This window comes from Caenorhabditis briggsae, assembly GCF_000004555.2.
Source record: "Caenorhabditis briggsae complete genome, chrIII, whole genome shotgun sequence".
NCBI classification, from domain to species: Eukaryota; Metazoa; Nematoda; class Chromadorea; order Rhabditida; family Rhabditidae; genus Caenorhabditis; species Caenorhabditis briggsae.
In genome coordinates this window covers 9,613,545-9,636,607 of record NC_013490.2, presented here as the reverse complement: position 1 = coordinate 9,636,607, position 23,063 = coordinate 9,613,545, and the positions used below count along the sequence as shown (strand labels likewise).

General features: G+C 37.6%; 5 protein-coding genes across 5 annotated transcripts; 1 reads left to right on the top strand and 4 right to left on the bottom strand.

The window, feature by feature from the left end:
• Positions 1-3,902: 3,902 nt before the first annotated feature.
• Cbr-emb-30 lies at positions 3,903-10,981 on the bottom strand (the record flags this gene model as incomplete). Its single annotated transcript, XM_045244275.1, has 17 exons — positions 3,903-4,511; positions 4,558-4,810; positions 4,863-5,075; positions 5,122-5,430; positions 5,908-6,092; positions 6,140-6,509; positions 6,557-7,227; positions 7,389-7,483; positions 8,562-8,662; positions 8,708-8,871; positions 8,919-9,086; positions 9,119-9,217; positions 9,405-9,686; positions 9,734-10,241; positions 10,288-10,412; positions 10,461-10,596; positions 10,950-10,981. 17 exons carry the CDS (start codon positions 10,979-10,981, stop codon positions 3,903-3,905), a joined length of 4,320 nt encoding a protein of 1,439 aa, XP_045094198.1.
• On the top strand, positions 7,522-8,505 carry CBG10094 (the record flags this gene model as incomplete). The annotated part of the gene is given in 4 exon segments (XM_002641709.1): positions 7,522-7,581; positions 7,584-7,730; positions 7,781-8,245; positions 8,287-8,505. Coding segments are annotated over 4 exon segments (891 nt in total), but the record flags the coding sequence as incomplete, so codon positions are not given.
• Positions 10,982-11,745: 764 nt separating the features above from the next.
• CBG10091 lies at positions 11,746-16,184 on the bottom strand (the record flags this gene model as incomplete). Its single annotated transcript, XM_045244274.1, has 6 exons — positions 11,746-11,943; positions 11,999-12,087; positions 12,135-12,250; positions 12,606-12,880; positions 14,647-14,717; positions 16,097-16,184. 6 exons carry the CDS (start codon positions 16,182-16,184, stop codon positions 11,746-11,748), a joined length of 837 nt encoding a protein of 278 aa, XP_045094197.1.
• A 2,821-nt stretch (positions 16,185-19,005) lies between these two features.
• CBG10090 lies at positions 19,006-20,088 on the bottom strand (the record flags this gene model as incomplete). Its single annotated transcript, XM_002641705.2, has 4 exons — positions 19,006-19,478; positions 19,526-19,594; positions 19,645-19,953; positions 20,007-20,088. The coding sequence occupies 4 exons, from the start codon at positions 20,086-20,088 to the stop codon at positions 19,006-19,008; spliced, it is 933 nt and encodes a 310-aa protein (XP_002641751.2).
• A 930-nt stretch (positions 20,089-21,018) lies between these two features.
• On the bottom strand, positions 21,019-22,044 carry CBG10089 (the record flags this gene model as incomplete). Its single annotated transcript, XM_002641704.1, has 4 exons — positions 21,019-21,342; positions 21,396-21,548; positions 21,595-21,883; positions 21,935-22,044. The coding sequence occupies 4 exons, from the start codon at positions 22,042-22,044 to the stop codon at positions 21,019-21,021; spliced, it is 876 nt and encodes a 291-aa protein (XP_002641750.1).
• Between the last annotated feature and the right edge of the window lie 1,019 nt (positions 22,045-23,063).

Here is a 23,063-nt window from a genome sequence, read left to right as displayed (position 1 = left end):
TATCTTTCAAAAGAAATGAGATATATAGGCTCAAAGTGGACGATCCGGGTGTCGTTCTATTAGAGGTTTTACGGTAACTTCCTTTTTTAACGTGAAAATGTGAATAATTCCTTTTTTTTCTCAAAATTTCAATGAGTGTGAATTTCTGAAAAGTGTTAATAATTTACCGTATTTCCTCTAGTAAAAGCCCATGGGCCTCTATTTTTCAATTATTTATTTTCAAAAAAAAATTGATTCAAAAAAATCCGAAATTTTACAATTCGGGAGTTAAGAATTCTGAAATTCAGTGTTTTGGATAATTCGAAATTTTCATTATGCAATTTTCAATTTCAAAATTCCGAATTTATGAAATCCTGAGATTCCAAGATCTCGAAATTCAGGAATTCTGGAATTCCGGGAAAAAAAAGAGGAAAAAGGCCAAAAATGTCCAAAAAGCCTTTTGCATCCTCATGTAGAAACACGAGCTCTCTCTCTCAGGCGTCATTCTACAATATCTAGTCATTTTCCATTTAAAAATGTGTGTCTTCAAGCTCCAAACACTGACTTTACAAATTGTGAAACAAGCTAAAACTCGCATAAGGTTCACTTCTAGCCATTCTGGTAGAGTCGGTTGAAGGAATTCGGTATTTCTTCTCATAGATATCAATACTACAGTTCAGTGGCGGGCGCTGTTATTTACACAAGAGGGTGGATTTGCTTTATTTTTTATTTTCACGGTTATTCTCCCTAGTTACTGTAATCTGATTTCAAGGGCAACAATTTTATATTTTTTCAAAAGTGATGGAATCTCATGCTAATTGTCCTCAAATAATTACAACAACTTCTTCGTACAAGTATATCATTAAAGTTGATGAATGGAACACTCGGGAACCGAAACAAAATCAGTAATCTGTTTGATCATTATTTAACTGGAAAAAATCCATTTCGAAATGTATTTTCGCGTTTCTATGGGCATTCCACAACAGGAAATAATGTTTTACAGGATGCCACTAAACTGTAGTATTGAAACCTATGAGAAGAAAAGTTGGTAAAAATGTTCTCCGGTGAGTTAAGGCCCGAAACATAAACACCAAAATATGAAAACACATGATACGTACATTCTCAAAATTAAAGAAAGCTGTTTTCAAAAGATCAGTTTAATCTTTACTATTAACAATCACCAAATTCTGTGTGTGAGTGTGTGTGCCCGTTTGTTCCCGTATCACCTTTCCTAGTGAAGTCCAGAATGAACCAAATTTTCCCAAATTTACACAGATAACCCGAAATAGCAGCGAGATGATGCCCGAATATTTAATCTTTCGAAATTTTGTGTCTGACGTCTTCTGGAGACGTTCTTCTATTTCTACAGTGCAAATTTTTAGAAAAATATTGAAGAAATATTCACGTCATTTCCGTCTAACCGCCCAATTTTTTTTCTTATCCACGCTATATTTGAGAGAAAGAATTTTGTGGAAATATTCTTTTAGTATGGGTTTTAAAGATTTGAAAGGAAGAAAAAATTCTTAAACAGTGTAGAAGAGAGAAAATAAAAGGAAAAAAAAGAAAGAAACAGAATGCGAGGGAAAATAACAGTGATCACTCGATTTTTCAGAATTCAGAATAATTTTTAAAATTTCCGAACTTAATTTCATATCTTTCAAATTTCGGAATTTATAAATTTCTGAGATCTTATTCACCGAATATGCCAAAAAATTTCAAAGTTTCAGATTTTCCAACATTTCAGGTTTTCAATTTTCTGAATGCCTAAATTTTCGAAATTTAGAGTTTTCGAATTCTGAAATCTACATTTCCGATTTTCCGAAGTTCCAAAAACTTTTCGACGAGACTGTGTTTCGAAAATTTTAATTTCTGAATTTCTAATTTTTCAGGTTCTCAAATTCTCGATTCTAAACTTTTTCGAAATTCTATAAATTTTGCGAACAGGGCCGTTTCAGGCCAGCCCCTTTAGTAAGTATGCAAAAATCTGAATTTTCCGATTCCTTAAAATCTAATATACCAAAATTTGGGTATTTCAGACATACAGATTGAAACACTTTTCTAGATTTCAAAATTAATGTTTTCCTACATCTGATTTTTTTAAATGTACTAATCTCTGAACTTGCGAGTGTCTTACTTTTTCAATTTCTGGATTTTCTTACTTCCGACTTTCCGAATTCTAGGAATTCTAAATAACCAAAATATCGAATTTCGAAATTTCCTAACAGACCATGAAAAAATAGTCCCTGGAAAAAGTACAAAACCTGTCTATAAGACAACGGGTACTGTAAGCGGGAGCTAGGAGGCTCAGCCCGGAGGGGCGCAAACCGACTGTTTTTCAAAATTCGAAAATTTCGAAATTCAGAATTTTCGGAGAACAGAAAGTTTAGTAAACCTGACATTTAGTCATCCAAAATTTGAAACTTCAGGAAACCGGGAGTTCACATACTCCGGATTTCAGAACATAAAAAATCTTTTTTCAATAGTTTGGAAATTTTGGAAATTTGGGAAATTAAATATTCTTCGAAGAAAATTGATAGTATGCAAAACTTTCACAAATTTTGGTGAATTCGGAAACTCGAAAATTATTAAATTAGAAATTAAATTGTAAGATACAGAAAGCGGAAGCCAGGAGGTTGAGCCCCCGACAGGGGGCGTAAACCGACTGGTGTCTATTAAATGCTTTTCGAATTTCATCAAACAGACTGAAACTGATAGATTATTTTTGAAAATGTAGCTTTGAAAAGTTACTGTATTGGGACATAAATCCCTGAAAAATTTTATCAACTAATCCGCTTGGATCCTAAGATAACTTCTTACGCTCTATTCAACCATATAAGTCTCATTTTTTAGAGGGTAATACTTGTGGAATCTTCCATGTAAGCGGCAAAAACTCGCGCAGCTCGCAAATTGGGATTCGTCGACGAACCCACATTTCCGTGCCGGCATTTATTCAGCAATTTCATTTTTCAGGGAACCCGCCAACAGAAAACGAGGAAGCATTCTTCGAATCAATCTTATCTATCTTGCAGAACATAATCTCCTGGTTCTTTGCGAATTTTCATTTTCTCTAACCACATTTCTTCTCTTTCAATTCAATAGATTTTCTATTTATTTTACGATTACTTTCCTATGTACACTGTCTACTCATGCTGCTCCCCGTGTTTTAAACTTTGAGCTAATATATCTAATTTCCTACATGACTTCTGAACTTCTTCAAATTCAACATTTTGTCTGTTAATTCACTGACTCATCACCGACTTATGATCTCGGGTATCACAATGTACGTGTATCAATTTGAATAAAATATCTTGATAAACCGATTCTCTCTGAAGTTGATAAATGCTTAGAATTTACGAAACTGATTGGAAAGCCATACAAACAAAAAAATTATTCAATCCATCGTCCGTTCGAGGATTTTCTTTTGAATTACTTTTAGCGAGTGTGGTCATTATCATAAGCGAATGTGACGCTCCGCACTACAATGAAATGCAAATCATTAGAAAAAGGGGCGGACAAATTTAAAAGTCTGGTGAGCTCACAATTTCTTTTTTCTTTGTAAAAAAGTTAGAAGGCCCTTCTATTACAGGTTTTATGGTACGTACTTTACACAATAAAAACATTATGATGGGTGTCTCAAGAAAAATTAAACTAAGATATAGGAAAAATATAATAATATTAGAAACTCGTCTGCTTCGAGTCGTGAATCTCGATTGTCTAGAATTCGATTATTAACAAAATAGTACATAAGCTATAGCTTCCACCAGTTAAAACACGTCAATCATTTATGAGTGCCCGCAAATAGTTGAGAACATAAAATGAGATTGGAAAATGGAGATGAAAGAAAATTGAAATGGTGTCAAGATGCAATATAGGAAAAATTATAAATACTAGAAAAAACATAAATTAGCAGAAAAAATGTTCATTCAATGGTCGGTCTCTCCTTCCTCCAGCTCATCATCATCGTCGTCTTCGTCGTCTTCATCATCGTCGTCTGCATCAATAGGATCTGCCAACTCACGACCACTATCCATTGCTTCTTGAACCAGAACATCGTACTGAACATCGTTCACATTGACAGATCCGTTGTTGTGTTCTCGATAATGCTCACGACGGCGTTGATACTCTCGGAACGTCTTCTTCTCATACTTCTTTTCAGTATCAGGATCAACGATAATCGGAACTTCTGGCTTCAAATCTCCAAGTGTGATTTTAGTTCCTTCGTCATGAATTAATGCCGTCAATTGAGTGGTTGGATGGATAATCAGAGTATCAATCGAAACTTCTTTCTTTCCATCTGTTTGATAGTTGACAGCGAACACATCCTTCTGAGAGGCATTGGCGTGAGGATAAGAAGAAATTGAACGCATCAAACGGGTTAGGAGACCAGTTCCTTCTTGATTCGCTTTGAATTTTCCCTGAAAATAATTTGATAATAGGCATAATGTAAGAGGAATTATTACCATAAGGGCGAGCTCTCCATGACGAAGCGGATGAATTTGACAGTACTCGGAAAGAGTATCGTATTCTGCTTGCTAAAAATAACTTCGTTTTTCTAAAAATGATCTCATGAGAACTTACAATCGTATCTACATTTACATCGATTCTCAACTCGTTCTGATCGGTTTCCATCGCCTCTCCCTGTGCTGGTGGAGGTGTATTTTCTGATGTTTGGGATACATGTACTCCAACCGCGTCGAATTTATAACTTCGGCTCATGGCTGTTTTGTGTTCCGTCGTAGTAGCAACCATCTCTTCAGTAACATCGCAATTCGGGGTTATAACTATTGAGCTGAGTCCGTCTTTTTCAATTGCTGTGATCTGGATTGCTCTTCTGGAATAAATTAAATTTTAATATATTAGAAATCTTGGGGTCTAATTCATACTTCATGCCAACCAGGTTATTGAAGGCGTGTTCCTTGAAGTAAGGAGGTGTAACATCGCTGATCTTGATATCAACATATCCTCGATGTCCTTGCCCCGAGCACAACTCATGGACGAACAGAACTTCAGGCTTCTTGATAACTCCTGCAGCATCGCAGTTGACTTTTTGCGGCGTACAAAGAAGATCTGCCAAGTCGGTTAACAACTTTTTGATTCTGAAATTTGAAAGTAGGTATTAGCCTACTTCAAGGAATGATTTACCCTATCTTTCTGATTTCTGGATCGTTCATCTTTGCACCCTTGTTTCGTAGATGTTTGTCAAAGACTACATCACATTTTGGAAGAACGGCCAACGCTTTCTCAGACAATTCGTCCTCGAAAAATGATCCAACTCTATCCAAATCAATTGTTGGTGGAATCTCTTCTGAGGTTTCGAACTTCGATGTATTCATTGCAATCGGAGGATTCACATTTTCCGCTGCAGCCGATGTTCCAGGTTCTCTGTCTATTTTCATAGCGACATCATCGTTTTCATCGGTTAATGCGTCGAATTTGAACTTCACTTTGAACCTGAAAAGCATTTTTTAGATTACCGTAAAACCTGTATTAGAAGTGCCTCTTTAATGGAAGGGCCGTTCTAATAAAAAACTCCTCCGAGACGAGCTTGGAAAAATAGAGGTGCCCCCCTGTAATAGAAGGGCCCCGGACAGAAGGAACTTCTTTAAAATGTGTCATGAAATTAAAAAATTACCTTACATTGTCAATGAAAACATTCTGAAATCCCACAATTTAATAAAAATTAGCTCAAAGACTATTTTTTTAATGAAGAACTTGCTCAATTTTGTTTAAATTGATAGATTTTTATGAACTTTGAACATACATTTGTCGAATTTTTGTGGAAAAATTTTGGGAAAAATGGCCGGAAAAATAGAAGGGCCCCTGTAATAGAAGGCCCCCCCCCCCCACCCGGAGGTGCCTTGGAAAAATAGAAGGGCCGGCCTTTCTAATATAGGTTTTCCGGTAATCGAATTGCAAATATCGCCTTACTTGTCGACAATCTTCTTCCGATGGACTTTTGCATTTGCTTCACACTTATCCAGAAACGCGATCTCATCGAAACCTTCTTTCTTATCTTTCTCTCGTTGCTCTTTTACTGTATCGGCCAGTTTAAAAAGTTTCTTTTCAATCTCCTCGGCAACTTTTTTATCAGGGAAAAAGTTTTTGACAATGTACTGAAAAAATTAAGGATTTTGAAATATATATAACGGTATATACATACCTCAAGAATCGACTTGATCTCCATCCTTTTGATCTTCATCAATGCGTTCACTTTCATTGTTTTAGCAAAAGGTTTAGTTAGAGAAATCCATTTTGCCAGATGAGTTAGTTCTTGCATCATTGTTAGACAATTGAGTCCAAGCATCCGAGTTTTCGTAGTTAATTGAACAGTTATATCATCCAGAGAATTCAGCCAAGCATTTGATTGTGGCTGATATTTCGACGACAACTCTTGGTAGAGAAAATCTTCATCCTCTTTTATTTTGATATGTGCCTGATATCTTTTCATGGCTGTCGCAAATTCACATCGTTGAAAACAGAGATTTCGAGCAGCTGATGCAAGTTGGCCACGAGCCAAACGACAAACCTCTCTGGAAAGAAATCAATGTTCAATAATTCAAAACTTTCAGAAACTTACGGCAAATGCTTTGAAGTGAAAGTCCTAATCGATTCCAGCCCATCAGTTCCAAGTCCTCTTTCTAGAAATGCTTCTCCAGCCTGATCCGTAGATCCGGAAAGCAGCATTTCCACTAGCACTTCTCCAATTTTCACAGCCTTCGTTTTCGTGTCAAAAAGGGAATGTAGAGCAGCAACTTGAGTTCCCCAGTTCTGTTTAGTTGTGTCCAAGGAGATACTGTACAAGTTGTAAGCAAAATGGAGACGTAGATATCTCAATGCCACTTCCCAAATCGATGGTTCAAGATCTAGCTTAACAGTGAACACGAGAGTTTGAACTATAGGTCCTGGTTGAGTAGAATCCACAACTGGTGGCGCTTGTTCCTTATGTTTACAATCCAGATGTGGTCCCATAGTTGTAGCAATGAAAGAGACACCTTCAAAGGCAGAACTGTAGTGAACCGACTCGTAGCCCATGATGACATCCTGATTGAACTCTCTGACAACACTTTCTACGTCGATCTCCATGAATGGGAAAACTCCAGCGATGAGAACAACAATTTTTGGAATAAAACTGTCAATTGGGGCCAGGAGAATCGTTCCTTGGAAGGATTCGATGTACACATCTTCTGGGATTATTGTTCGTTCAAGATTCTCCTTTTGTGTCTCATCGTGCTTGAACGCAGAGCCGTCCTGTAAATGAGGTCATTTGAAATAAAACGTGAAAAAAATGACAGATGATTGCAGCGTCATCGCCACTCGACAGTTTCCATTTGACAGTTTTTTTTGGACCGATATTTCAATTTAATCTCGGTTAAGAGACGTCTATTTCTTTTCAAGGTAAGATCACACACCTCATCTAAACGCTCATAAACGAATCCGATTTCTTCTCGACTGATTTCCGGAATCGAAGTGCCGAGCTCGAGTGCTCCCTCCACAACTTCCAAATCTGAAAAAAAAGAAAGGTTTGAACTGAAACTTCAGATGATGTTCACAACAAAATGTGCCATGCAAAACATCAGAAATGTCGCAGTTGTTGGCTCTGGTCTCATGGTTCAGGAATTGCTCAAGTTTCAGCGAGTAGCGGACTTAATGTGATTTTGACGGATGTTAAGCAAGATTCGATTGACAATGCGATGAAATCGATTCACAAAAGTTTGACACGAATCTCAAAGAAACAAAGCGGCAGTGACAAGGTTTTTATTTTTTTTAATCGTTAGCGACTTATTTTACAATAATTTTTCAGGAGAAAGCCGACTATGTGACTCTCACAATGTCTCGCATCAAGACTAGTAACAATGTGTCGACAGCTGTCACCGATGCCGATTTGGTGATCGAAGCAGCCATCGAGAACATCGACTTGAAACGGGGCTTGTTCGCTCAAATCGAGCAGTCGGCGAAAAAAGATGCAATTCTGACGACGAACACATCATCGTTGTGTCTTGAGGACATTGCAAAGGGGATTGATGACAAAACTCGCTTTGGTGGTCTTCACTTTTTCAATCCGGTTCCAATGATGAAGCTGCTCGAAGTTATTCGATCTGATCAAACTTCCGATGAAACTTATGCGACATTGATTAAGTACGGAAAAGCGATTGGAAAAACGACCGTCAGTTGTAAGGATACACCCGGATTCATCGTCAACCGTTTGCTCATTCCATTCCTTTTTGAAGCTGTCAGGATGTATGAAAGAGAGGATGCATCAATGACGGTTTGTGACTAGACTTTTTAATGAAATGTAACTCTACACAGGATATCGACGCAGCAATGAGACTGGGAGCCAGTCACCCGATGGGACCATTTGAATTGGCTGATTACGTGGGTCTCGATACTTGCAAGTTCATTATGGATGGATGGGCGACCAAGTATCCCGACAACCCGACATTTGCACCAAGCCCGCTTATCGATGCCCTAGTTTCCGAAGGAAAACTAGGAAGAAAAACTAAGGAAGGATTCTACTCTTATAAGAAAAATTGATTTGTGCGTTTTGTTTTGAATAAATGTGATTTTTGGTTGATTTTCCTTACTTTTTCCTGGCGGTTTTAAGCCTTTTCCTATTTTTTTGGAATTCGATTCGTCGTCTCTCACACGCTCCCATTGAAGTTTCGTAATACCGTCGGATGAAGCTCTGAACACATTTGTTATTTCAAACTGTTATTTGAAAAATCTTTACTTGACAGAATATCGGACTTTCCCCGCTTCAACGTCTAAAATATGAATGATACCGGTATCCGTTGCTGCTGCAATGAATCTTCCATCCGGAGAGAAATGCAACGCACTGACTGTACTGTCTGATTTGCATTCTGTTCCAACTGCTGGAATCATGCTCACATTCGTCTAAAAAACTTCAATTCTCTCATCAGATAAGCTCGATGAGTTCATACCTTCCAGATCATTTTCCACGTCGTTCTTTTCAACATAATATCCCCAGATTTTGATCCCATAGCGATGAGATCATTATGAGGACTGAAGCACATACTTGTAATTTTGAAAGGCGCACGAAAGGTACGCCTACTATTGATAACCTCCGCTTTGATAATGGAAAAATCCATCTAAAAAAGCAGTACCGTGTCTTCATAGAAGCGCTGGGTCGGGAGCAGATATCGATATTCAGGCACCTAGAAGTTAGAAACAGAAAACCACTTAAAGTTATCACAAAGTTCATAAAAATTGAGTAAATTATCTTCTAAACAATTTAAAAACATTGATGCGCAAGGTAGTCTTGTTCGCATTTTAAAGACAATTAATGAGGGTAGATGAGTACATTGAAGATCAAAAAAAAATTGAACGGGGGAGAACATAAGGGAAAACATGATTGAGCAAAATTCAATTTTCAAAGTCTAAGCATGTATGGGTTGCAATAATTATACGTCTCGAGCGCTTCCATGAGTCAGTGCGACCTCCTCTCGCATCGCTTGGATTTCATGGAATCGGCCGCGTGCCATCACTTTCATGTAGTTTTGCATACGGTTTCTTCGAGCACGTCGTTTTGATGATACAGATTGGCCTTTGCTTGCGTCTGGACCCACTTCCTCTTCAACCTCCTCGTACTCTTCTTCTTCTAACTCTTCTTCCTCTAAAGGTGTATTTCCAGATGCATCGGGCGGCGTACTGTTGGCTAATGGCTGGTTTAGCTGAGAGTATTTGGTTTTCTGAAAACAACATGTTTAGAATAAAGTCAAACTAAGTAGTTTAATACCTTTGCAGCATATCCCCAATGTGTCTGATGATGTTGAGCTGATGGATCAGGAGGATTAATTCCATTCGGAGAGCTGTGATACCCTGACCCAGAAACTCCCGCCGCCTGTTGTCCCAATTCACCGAGAATAGCATGAATCATATTCGCCTCATTAATAGCTCCTTCGTCTCCGTGATGCTTCCTCTTATTCTTCTTCTTTTTCCGCCTCTCGGATGAATCGGAATCAGAATCCACTCGTTTGGTCCTCGACTCCTTGGCAGCTTTGTGCAAAGCCATCACATAAGCTCCCTTTTGGATCGAGTAACCTCTGGCTTGCTCGAACGCATCAATGGCTTCGTGAGAACTCCATCCAAGTCGTTCAATCAGAAAACGGCAGATCAGATAACCACAGCGATTTATTCCATTCGTGCAGTGCACTCCAATCAGCGCGTCTTGATCTTCACATTTGTCTGTATAGTCTTGAATCGCTTGATTGAATGATTCAACACAGTCATCTCTTTCAATGAATCTGAAATTGATGGATATTTGGAAAGTTCCAAACAAAAAAGCTGTACCCTCGTCCAGGACAGTTGACCTTCTCGTATTGTATACATAAACCGGTGATATCTTCCTTATCGTAGAATCGCTCAGTATCCGTCAAATCTACAACCATTCCCAGGTGTTGACCGCGCTCAGCTAACTGAAATGAACAATTTGTTTTCATAACAACTAAAAAAAAACAACTTACCTTTCTGAACAAATCATTTGTAGTAAACCTCTGATCCTTTCGAAGCTTATTTGACAAAGAACTGTTGATCGGTGTTTTGAAAACGATGAAACGAGTCCGAGGGATGACATCTCCAAGCGGTTGAAATTTGTGCCAACTGAAAATCGAAACATGACAATCGAGATGAAGCGAGGTGGGGGGAGAAACAAGTTTTAATTGATTAATCTATCTGAAATCGTGTAGGGCAGCGCTTGCAGTGTTTCTTTGAAATTTTGCATTCAAACTGCACGCTCAACCGCCAACAAACACGGGTGTTTCTAGTTTGTTGGTATTTAAGACGAGACGAAGGAATGGAGGCGGTAGTGAAACGGAGAATCAATGCAATGACCACAAATGTTATCGAAAATTCAAAAATATCAAATCCAAAACAGCGTTCATGGAGTCGAACTGTGACAGTAGAAAAGTCTCCAAAACAGCTGCGAACATGAAAGAAAAAAATCAAATGCTCACTCTTTAGGGACTACTCTGCACACGCGCACCATAATTACTCAAAAAGGCAAGTTTGAAACAAACGAAAAGGATTGGTGGGATCGGTACGCGTATGGAATAGTCAAGTAGAAATGGCCAAATATTGTCGTCCAGGGGTTGAATTGAAAGGCGTCGGCAGTCTTCAGAAGATGTGGTACGTCTTTTCGCTTGGCTTTTCCGACCACAAATCGATAAATTTGTGTCGCAGAAAAGGGGCGAATCGCGACAGAGATGGCAGTCTTTCGCGAATCGATATTCGCAGAAGAGAGAGTACGCGTTAGAGAAAAATTGGCAGTTTGCCAAGTGTCGTGGTGAGATACCGCAGCGCGAGAATCGTGTGCGCCTTTAAAGAAAATGTGCGGGAGTTCAAAACGAAGTTGTTATTTTTACTGAAAATTGTCAAGTTCCATGAAAAATCTGGAAAACTTTTGGAAAAAAATTGAAAAAAAAACACTGCTCAAAATTTTTATTATGTATTTTTTATTATGCAAATTTCAAATGACATATTTACAATTCATACGATGTCGTTCTGTAATGAGAATCAAAAAACAATCCCTGAAGTATTGAAAGTGAAAGATTAATGGGGAAAATTACACAGGTTAGAAACTGAAAAGGATACATGCGGGGTGTGAGTGAACTTCAGGCGATAGATAGCAAAGTAAAAACTAGACACAGACGACGGAGACAAATTATTGCAAGCTTTGATAAAGTATGAGGGCTAGACAAAAATAGACGATTGTGATATATTCTAGGTATTAATAACATAAAACTAGATCTTTTACCACACATCTTCTGCACGTGTTGGTTCAAGATAGTCATGCAGGGAGGTAAAAACTCCAGCGATTGCTCCGGCTACGGTAGCAATAGATGAGAGGAACAAATGAATTATTTGATGGAAGAATTGAACGACGAAGTGGATGAGATGACCGATATTTTCACCGAGATTCTCTCCGAGCTCATGGAATCCGTAGAAGACCTGAAATGAAAAAGAAGTTTATATGAGAAATTATTAAATGTTTCTGAACGCTTACATTCTCCGACAATCCATGCCAAATAGCGGTGAACAATGTTGCGAAAACAGAAAAACCTCTTCCTATGGTACGGAAAAATTCCGATAGAGCTAAAATGTTTGGTTTTTTGTTGCAAAAAGTTTTTAATAGAACTCACTTGAAAATATTTCATCTACAACTTCACACATCACTTTTGGTAGCTCCTCAGAAAGGAGAAATGGTTCTGGTTTACAGAGAGCATCAAAGAGAGGGGAGAATGGTCCGGAAAAGTATCTGGAAAGTAAAAAAAAATTCAAAGAGTCTCATGACAATAATGGTACCTGCAGAAGAAAGATGGTTCGTTGTGAACACCATGACTCATCACTTTCACGAAGGATATTGTAGTGATTCCAACGAAAAACAGGGCGAGAGCAAGAAGAAGAGTTGGAGCAGCATTCCTGAAAAGTAATATTTTTGTCACAAAGTTTTCCCCCATTTACTCAAAGACGCAAGTTATAGACAACTCTTAGAAATTCAGCCGCCGTTGGTACGCTTATCGGCAATCTGCCATCACTTTTGTATTTTAACTCCAAAAAATCTCCGAGAAATCTCCTGTCAAGAACTTGATTCTGAAAAAAAGAAGACTTACGATATTTCCGAGCGAATCGTAACATGAAGAGATGGATCCAAAAGACGGTTAACCAATTGTTGGAATCTAGCTTTCCCAGCCTCATAACTCGATCTCACATAGTTTCCGACTTTCTGGCACATGGCACATTCATCTTGGGATTTCTGTTCTGGATCATCTGGTTTCACTTCATCTTCATTTGGAGTCAAAATTTCCACTTCTTGGACTATGATGGATCCAGATGGAATCAGTTCAGGTTGCTCGGCAACTACGATTTCCACTTCTTTTGGAGCTTCCTGAAATTATTTTCTTAATTTTCTGGTTTTCACTATACATTTTTTTCAGTAATTTATTATATTACTTTTTGAAATAAAATACCGTAATCAATCTATTAGAATGGCACCCAAACCGTCAACTTTGAGCACGTATATCTCATTTTCTGTAAAATATATCAAAAAGTAGTCAACTGATTAAATGTTTATCAAAATATGAGCTAAATGTCTTCAGTTGACCACTTTTTGATATCTTCTACAGGAAATGAGATACAGTACCGGTCATAATATATACAAAGAAAACGAACGTTTCAGTGGACTTTGATCTTTTTCAGAAGTTTAGAGCTCGACTGTCAAGTTTCCGATCATTTTGAACATTTTGGAGAGTGTAAAACAGACCTAGATTAAAAAATTTGCTTTCAAATAATTTTTTCCGAAATTCCTAGTTTTTCAGTTATTTGCCAATTTTTGAAAGAGACCTGTTTTTAACGTTTTCAGTACAAAAACGGGCTGAAAAGAGCGTCTGGCAGAAATCGGCAAATAGCTGGAAAACTAAGGTTTTTCAAAAAACTCTGTGAATGCAAAGTTTTCGATCTAGGTCTGTATTTACCCTTCAAAGTTCTCAAAGTAATCGGAAATTCGATCGATGACTCCTGCGAATTGCTTAAAATCAACTGAAAAATACGTTTCTGTGTATTTTTTTTGACCGGTACACTATATCATTTCCTGTAACACATATGAAAAAGTGGTCTAATATGTTGATCAAAATATCAGCAACATTTTATTAGTTAACCACTTTTGATATCTTTTACTAAAAATGAAACATATGAGCTCGAAGTTAACGGTTTGGATGACATTCTATTAGAGATGGCATTCTACGAAACTTAAGAAAAAAATAGAGGATTAGATTTTTTTTTTGTAATTTTTATCATGTAAACTGAAATCGAAGTACCTCATTTTTAAATTGCTATTTTTGACCTACTCAGACAAGAACAAAGTTCCTGCCGGGGGTTAAGAAGGATGCCGGCAGGCTATTGAAGTGGTGGCAGGAGAAAGTACCTGCCGGCGGGCTAAACGACACTCCGCTCGCCGGGATTTTAATTTGCATATTTAGGCGCCGCAATGAAAGGGGGCGGGGCGACCAAATTTTTCTCCCCTTTTCAGAAACCCATCTTTGAAGTCTTGTACCGGGCGTTAGAAACTCATTATTTTTAGGGTTAAAACTTGTCCCTACGTAATCGACTGCGACAAATCGAATGAAACTATCAGTTTTTTGATATTTTCATTATTTTGATTCGAAAACTTCGAAAAACAGGAATCAGACTGACAAAGTGGACTAAAAGTATTGGATGGAAGTTAGTGCCTCCAAATTTTTTGATGGATTCTGGTAATTTATGAAATGGGAGACTTTTGCTGACAATAATTGTGACTCTCTTATAGTTAAATGCACTAACCCAGTTGGTCTCACATTGATCCCCACTTCTGATGTTTTATCTCCTTTCCTATCAATCCAGTTTGATGGAAACACTTATTTCTGCCCCATTCGTTACTCCCCCAGTGTTGTTAGATAAGAATAATTTCTTTTGATAATAAAAACTTATATTTTGTTAATATTCTCATTTGATTTTCATGAAAAAGGCTCTGGAAGAGGAAGGGGGAAAGAGCAGAAAGCATTTACCTGCCGGCGTGAAAGTCCATGCCGGCAAACTAAAAAAAAGTCCCTGCCGCTGCCCTGCGGCAGGAACTTCCCTTAACCCCCCGGCGGGAACTTTATTCTTGTCTGAGTATACCTGGATAGTGACAGTTGGCACGAGAACCATGGCTGGAGTTGGTTGTGGTTGGTCTTCGCTGCTCGTCGAAACTGAAACATTGTCACATGAGTTCTCTTTTCTTTTTCTTCTTTTTCTATTTACTATTGAGACACCGCGCATTGGCAATTGTCAAACAAGCACATATTCTCAGGTTATTCTTTTCTTTTCAAAAGAAAAAGTTCTCACTAAAGAACAAAAAACAGCAAGAAAGATGCGCTTTGAATAAAATGAAACCGAGAAAAAGGAGTAAAGATGGGGGAAGAAGCGTTTGGCAAGATGCCAGAATAAGCCGGGAATGGGGAAATAGAATGGGAAACGGAGAGAGTATAGAGAAAGAAAAGATGGGAGTTGAGAACATGTTAGATTATGACGTAGATAGAAGAGCAACGTCTTCTGGGGGCAACGTCTTCTGGATGAACGAGAAGAGAAGATTGAGATCTTCAATTTTGGATTTTCGATTTCTTACGATTAGAACTAAAAGAGTGGGCGAATGTAATATCAACAAGTTTCCGAAAAAAAAACTTAATATTCTCGAGACCAGTTCCAGGTATTTTTTCTAGAATTTTTTACGTATGACTTTCAAAAGCATAACAAGGCCATAAAGGATTTTAAGGATTTTATTTCTGATAGTGAGAAAATCGAAAACTGTTCTATGAAACCAAATTCCTGTATCGTATTCCCTCTAATAGAACGCTACCCGAATCGTCAACTTTCATCTTAATTATTTCACTTCCTTTAGAAGATATCAAAAACTTGTCAACTATAAAAAATTGGTGATATTATGATAAATAATTTATCAGTTGGCTTCTTTTTGATATCTTTTATAGGAATCGAGATAATTAAGATCAAAGTTAAAAGTTTGGGTGAGCATCTCTTAGGGGAAATGCGGTTTTTATCAGAGAATACATTGAACACAGTCATAATGGAGCAGATATTATTTTCCTCAAAAATGTCCTGCAACAAAAAAAGTACAAAATATGGATCCTTGGAACACATGAGCTTCTCCTAAATACTCCGTGATGACATATTATCTTTTAAGTAAACAATAGCCAAACGTCCTCAAATTCACGCAGAATGGGGTTTTGTTTTATTATGACCTATTTGACTGATTTTCAAGTTTCCAATTTTGATACTTCAAATTTCTACAGTTATCAATGAAATCCTTTTTTGAGATAAAGTACCGTAATCACTCTTATAAAAGATCACTCAACTTTGAGCCCATATAGCTCGCTTCCTGTGAAAGATCTCAAAAAGTTTTCCACTGGCAAAACATTTGTGATATTATGATTAAAATTTTGTTAGTTGACTACTTTTTGATATCTTTTACAAGTACCGAGATATATGAGCTCAAAGTTAGCGGTTCGGCCTTCTACTGCACGGTAAACTAACTACAGTAATCCATGGTCACAGCACACCATACACAACTTACCAACTGTTGTTCCTGTTTTGTCCTTTGACGCTTTTTTATTTTGATTTTGATTTCTACTACGAAACACTGAGGTCAGATTGGAAACCATGCTGAAATTAATCAAGTGTTGGGGGGAAAAGAAATAAAAAAATGTGAATGAAATGCGACAGAAACATTTGTTAATAACTTCATGTAAAAGGGTAAACTAATAATAATCTGTTTACCTGGGAAAAAAATTCTCCGGAATGTTGTCCGGATGGGTTAAGGAAAAGAAGAAGAAGGGGAAGAAGACATGTAAATATTTAGACGAGAGATCAATCAGTTCCTGATATTTCCGTGTGTGTGTGTGTGACGGATGGAGTTACGAATGGGACCCTCAGGAAAACGAAATCCGAGAAATTGGGGGAGGAACGGAGAAGAGAATTCTTTACACAAACGTTCGCGCACCTGACACAGAAAGGCTGTAATGAAAAGAACGGAGGGAATTAGATAGTTGTGGGAAATGATAATTATGAGGTAAATGGGTGCGGATGGGGAAGGCTTTGAAGTCTCTGGCAGGTTATAAAAACTTATTAGGGTTGGAATATCAAGTTGAGAAAGTTAGGCCTCCTTTTAAAATGGCCTGGAAAATACACAAGGCGAATGTTATATAGCATTTCTAGGCTAAAAAGTTTGATGACCTAGACATTTCACGTTACTAAAGATAGGTCACCATTTTAAAATGGCCTGGAAATTACACCAGGCGAATCTTACAGCATTTCCAAACCGAAAAGTGCGGGACCTAGAAAATCCAACTTGAGTAAGTGCCTCTATTTTGAAATGGCCTGGAAAACATACCAGGCTGAATATCTTGTACGGTATGTGTCAGTGAGCTATTTGAAAAAATGTGTTTTTTTTTCTATATAGAAAGTTTGACCATTTTTTCAAGAACCAAAATTTTGAAGGAAGATTTCGGAACTCGAAAATTGTTAAAAACCTACTAGATCTTCTGAAATAAGTCTGTGGACGTCTCAGGATTGTTCTCACTTCAAGATCCTCTTCACTTTCAGAATGATCCAAATAACTGCGTCGAGCTTCGATATAAGCACTGTATCGGTTTTGAACTTCTGAATTCTTTTTGAATTTTTTAAAAAAATTATGTATAAAGTATACCATAACGACCGGACATTATTTTTGATGTATGGGACAAGGACAGGAAAAGAAATGAGAAAAAAAAGTTGCCGGAAAATTGGAGAAGAGGATGTCAAACAATCACTTATCACCCCCGAAAACTACCCACTTGAGACAATTAGCATAGCCAAAAAGAAAAAAAAAGGAAAATTCCAGAAACCTCAGTGACCACTAAAATTTGTACTTTATCTCATGTGAAATTCTACACACCTGTTTCGGTCCGAGGAACACACCGTAATGGAGGGAATAAAGAGGAAGTCCTGGGAGAAATAGTGTGTGAGATGAAGAGACGCAGAGACAGAGATCGGAGGGATGACAAATATGAACATTATGTTTATTATGTTTATATTTAAATGGATGTATAAAATGAAGAGAGAAAGAGGAAGACCAAGAAGTAATGAAGTTCAGTAAACATTCATAAGATGGATAGAATCTACTGAGGGTATAAAGCTTCTTCTTTGTATACTTTGGGAGATCCATCAGAAAACTTGAAACAAGGATCTTGAAAGTGTGTCCAGTTATGCGTAACAATTTTGAATGACCTTCAGTTTGTTATTTTTTCTAGATCATGTGTCATGTGATTCCAGTTGAAATTTCGAATTTAATAGTTTTGTAAAAAATTCAGGTGGGAAACTGACCAATTATAAATTTGTTCGGGAGAATGAAAACTGGAATTGATCAATCCAGAACTACAATAATTTCCAGTAGAAAAGTTCAAATTTGGAAATCAGATAATCCGGAATTTAGAAATTCAGAAATTCAGAAGTTCAGAAATTCAGAAAATCGACAATTGAAATGTTCAGGGATTTAGAGTTATTCTGAATCTTTGACTTTCTGTTGTTCTGTAAATTTTTGAAATTCTTTCTAAATTTCTAAAATATTGAATTTCCAAAATTCCAAATTTAGAATTTCTAATATTCAGAACTTCTGAATTCCTTTTTGAAGATTTCGAAAACTTCCGAACTTCTCAGTTTTTCAAAATCTAAATTTTGAAACATTGGATTTGTTAGAATTTCAGAGTTTCTGAGTTTCAAAATTTGAGACGTTCTAGATAGTTTTAAAAAAATTTGTGCAAATAGTCTTTAGTCGTCATCTGGAGTTGCGGGAAAATGAGAATTCGATAAAAATGTTATTTAGGAAATGAGTCAAATAAAAAAAATAACTTTAAATGAAATTTCTGATCCTCTAATTGAAGCCCATCTGCAGTGAGCCAGAACTCGCTCAAGTATGAGTTCTGATTACTGTTGATTTCTTTATAAAATTGGGAATCGAACATGCATCCGCATGAATAGAGTGGATACACTCTTCACAACATCTCGTCAGTAAATGAATTACTAAATAAAGTGACTCCTTCTTTGAAGTGCTGTGAATTGGAAACCCCACCACCCTTTTCCTCCCATCGAACAATATGCACATCTGCGCTTTGAGATCACGTGATTCCCATGATGGGTTACCTTTTCCCCTTCCCGTTGTCTCTGCTCCTTCTCCGAATCCCATAGTCTTCTCCGGGTACCCGGGAGCGACTAATTACGGTAGAATAGAGACGCAGAGATAATTGACATGTCACACGCTTTATGGCTTCCCAACAATCGACCGAATGGTTGTTGTGGAAGAAGAAGGGGAAACGAAATGAAATGAAAGAAGCGAGGGCATAAGGGAAGAATCAGTACACAATTCATTCATACAAGCAGTAATAGGTAAAATTCACAGTTATTTGAAAGCGTACAGTAATATCTACAGAGCTTTTTTTGTCTTTTTGCCTATTCACCATTTCTGGCGGCAAGTCGAGCTGATCGACGGAGTGGTGCCATTGAACGAGGTGGCAATGTAAACGTCAAATTGCGGTCGAAAATCTGCGTCATATCGTCTAGGGCATCTTGATTAGCTTGGTAACGCCTAATTGTCACATTCGATGTTCTCCTGATTGTCACATTCGATGGTCTTTGTGTTGGGGGTGGAACGACATTTGTATTACTTTCAAAAAATGCGATAGTAGTTTCTCCCAGTGGTGCAGTGGGATTCATTTCCGGTGCATTAACATCAAAAGTAACCATCGATTTTGGATTCGATTTAGGTTTTGGCATCGAAACTCTCGGAGGGCACATTTCTTTTAAAGCCTTGTCAATTCTGTTCGGCATATTCAAATTGATATTCACTGTTTCCTCGTATGACTCATCTAAACCTCGTTCGACACCTTGCATCGTCAATAAATCGAAACAATGAGTGGCAAGGCCTGAAAAAGGATAATTGAAACATTTGAAAAACTTCAAATTCTCTTACAACTGTGCTCATCATGGCGTAGTTCTGGATATGACTGTCTGACCATGTAGATGTATGCACATTCGAGTCCTATAAAAATTTCAATATTGGTGTTTATACATTTCGTATTTTATCCATACTATGGTATTTGAAATGTAAACTTTCATGAAACGCTTCCTTTCTTAAATTATTGATAAGTTTATCCAGCACTCTCTGTACTATTGCAGTTGAGACAGTTTTCGCTTCGAATGCGAGAATCCTTTTGAACAGTTCCAATGCGCGAGACATCATATTTTGATACTTTTGATCTCCGCGTTCAGGCGTCGATCGAAGTATTGCTATCGATTCAATGTACAGAAGCTTTTTGTCATTTGTCCCGAGCCATTTGACAATGTAACCAAGCTCAAACTTATCCAGCGCGATTTTATCTTCTTCAGTTCTTTCGAGAGCTGTAAAAATATTTAAAACGAACGTTAGACTCTTCAGTTTGTCGAGTATTTACCTGGATTAACTAGCAAACAACTGTCCACTAATTCTCTCATCATGCAATTCGGGGAAATGTCCAACACTGCAATTCGGCACATCGGACACTTGGAGGCGTTTTGATCAGTCCATTGAACGATACATCCTGCACAAAACGTATGAAGACAAGGAGAACAACTGCAATAGACCAACTCACACCAGAAATGAGCTGAATAAAATTTTTGAAAATCCGGAAGAAGGAATAAGGAATAAGGAATTCCGCTCATGTCTGACTCACACACAATTTTGAGGAAAATAAAACAAACCTAACGGCATTGTAAAGAGTGGCCATGCAAATCGAGCATCCAGAATGCCTTTCGATTACATCTAATAAATTTCGAACATTTTGACCATTTGAACCGGTGGTTTCCATAGCTGGCGATGACATAAAAATTGGAATTGGAGAGTGATTGTGACTTGACGAAAGGAATTTTTGAAAGTTTTTGGTGCGATTCCAACAGATTGTTTCGGAACTCGCGCCAAGAGGATTACGGTATTTGGGAAGAAATGCTTTTGCATGTTCGATTTTGTATTTCTGTTTTAAATATTTTCTATTTTGAAATTTTCGAAATATTCTGGTTTTGAAAGCTTCGCATTTTGGAATGTTTCTTTCTCACCACAAAAGCGTAAAAAATATTCCGAAATTTGAGCTTTCCGTTTGATACCCGCAAGGGAACTTTTCATGTGCGCCTTCGTCATACTGTGATTCAAAAGAAAAGAAAAGAAAAGCGAGTACCAATGATTTATTATACTGAAAACATATTGCTATGCACATCCACCACCTATAGACACGAAAGGTTAGATTGAATTACATTTAGGAAAAAAACTTCGCTTAATTCATCTAATATACACAAAAACACCTGGTCGAAACGGTTTGATGCAAACCCGGCATAAATAAAATAGAGGAAAAAAAACTTTTTCAAAAAAGTGACCTAAAAAGACAAGTGAAGGAATGTGAAGGCAGGTAAAATTGTGTATAGCGAGATGAGAGGTTACATTGTCGGAATAAAAGAAGGTTGAGGAGATTGAAGAATGCTCAACTCGCGGACCGAAGCTTCGAGAAGTTTCGCGTTTCCAGAGTAATAGGCAGCAAGAGCGGATTGAAGTTTTTCGAGTTGAGTTGCCACCACCGAGATGCGATTCTCCTCGAGAAGTCTCATTTTGATCTTCGCATCGTTTTTCAGCTTTTCGTATTTTAGTTTTCTCTCTTCACATTTTTCGGCCGTTCCAGCTGGAAGCGTTTTTGGCTGTTGGCCTTGTGGTGGATTGGCTGCTGCCGAGATGTCGTTCCGGTCAACATCATACTCAATACGAGCCTAGAAAAACCAGAATGTTATGAATTTAATCTTTAAAAAAGGAAGGATGATACCGATTCGGTGTTATAGATGGTGTGCAAAGTGTCCGTGATGGTTTGGTTATAAACCGTTTCCATAGAAGAAATAAAGTATTTCAAGCACGCATCCAAAGAAGTCGCTTGTTCTCCAACACCTCTCATAGTTTCAGAAGTCGTTGTACATTGAGCCTGGAATTTTGGAAGGTTAGAATGCTCTTCCATCCTTGACGATTACCTTGATTTGTTCTTCCTTGAGCGACAACTGGTAAAACGATTCTGAAAACTTTTTCTCCGCTTCTGCCATCTGAGAAAGCACTTGGCTGAAATTCTTAGCAGCCGCCACAACGTGTCCATATCTTCTGTGAATGTCTTTCAGCACTTCACATTGAGCTTCAAACTCCGGATCAACAGTTTTGTCAATCTTTCCCATGTGCTCCAACAGTTGTTGCTTTGAATTTTTGAAAGTTCCAATGGTCCATTTCTTGAACGACTCGACTTTAGCAGCAACTTGAGCGGTGTCAATACTGGAAAAATCAGAATATTTATTTGAATCGTTTAGCAGAAACATATCAAACCGAGGACACTTTTCTAGTGGACAGTGGGAGATTGGGGAACGCGTCGCAACTGTTGTAGCATGGTTCTTTCTATACAGTTTGATACTGCTTTTCCTATTTAATAGGCCCATGTTTAGGATTAAACGAAGTAGTAAAGGCTTTCGGGAGAAAAAAAAACTTGTTGATTCTGTTTTACAAGCAGGCGGGGCCGTAAGAGGATGCGCTGAGCAAACATTGAAACAACGGGTTTTTTTTATTTTACAGGTAGTAGTCAAAAGTAAACAGATATATTGAACTCATCAGAGAGATTATGTGTAGTACTATTCAATTATTAACGATCTATGTCTGGGGGCACAAAACTTTTTAGCTAAATTATTTTGGTTTCATTCTCATCCTTCCTTCAGAATTAGTAAATTTTCAAATTTTCTTCCAAAAATATGCATACATTGTCGAGTTACAGCTCGTTTTTTTGCTCCATTTTCTCCCAAATTTTGCATATCGCACGGAAAAGGGGGCGGGGCGAAGTTTCAGCAAGACTGCCGCGCGGAAAAATTAGTGATAGGCGCCGCCCATTCATTTCTGTGTCCCATTTTCGTCATAATTTAACTAAATATGTGTCGCATTGTTCACCAATGCACGCTCTCCCACATAACAATTCCGAACTGAAAATTAATTTTTGATCTACAGAAAAAAGTTTGGCGCGGTCACAATTGCTGGTCTAAAACCATAAAACTTTTTTTATTATTCAAAAACCTCTTGAAATTGCACAAAACAGCATTTTTGCGTTGTTTTTCGATTATAAAAAAGTTTTATCAGACGAATTGAAAATTCGTCCATAGAAAATGTAGAGAAAATAATTGCGGTTTTTTGAGTTATAGAACTCCTAGAAATGTCAAAAACTGAAAGAGGTGATAGATTTTTTCTGTAAAAAACTTTCAAAATGACCATTTTTGACATTTTTTTCTTCCGGAAAACGACCATACATGAATCTATAACCACTAATTAATTTTATAAAAATCATTTGAATCATCTTGGAACTCCACAAAATCAGATAAAAAATTGAGACTCCACCGATTCCGAGGAAGGGGTTATCTCCGAGGAACCGATTCCGAGGAAATCGGGGCGGAGTTTACTTTGCAACTGCCGCACG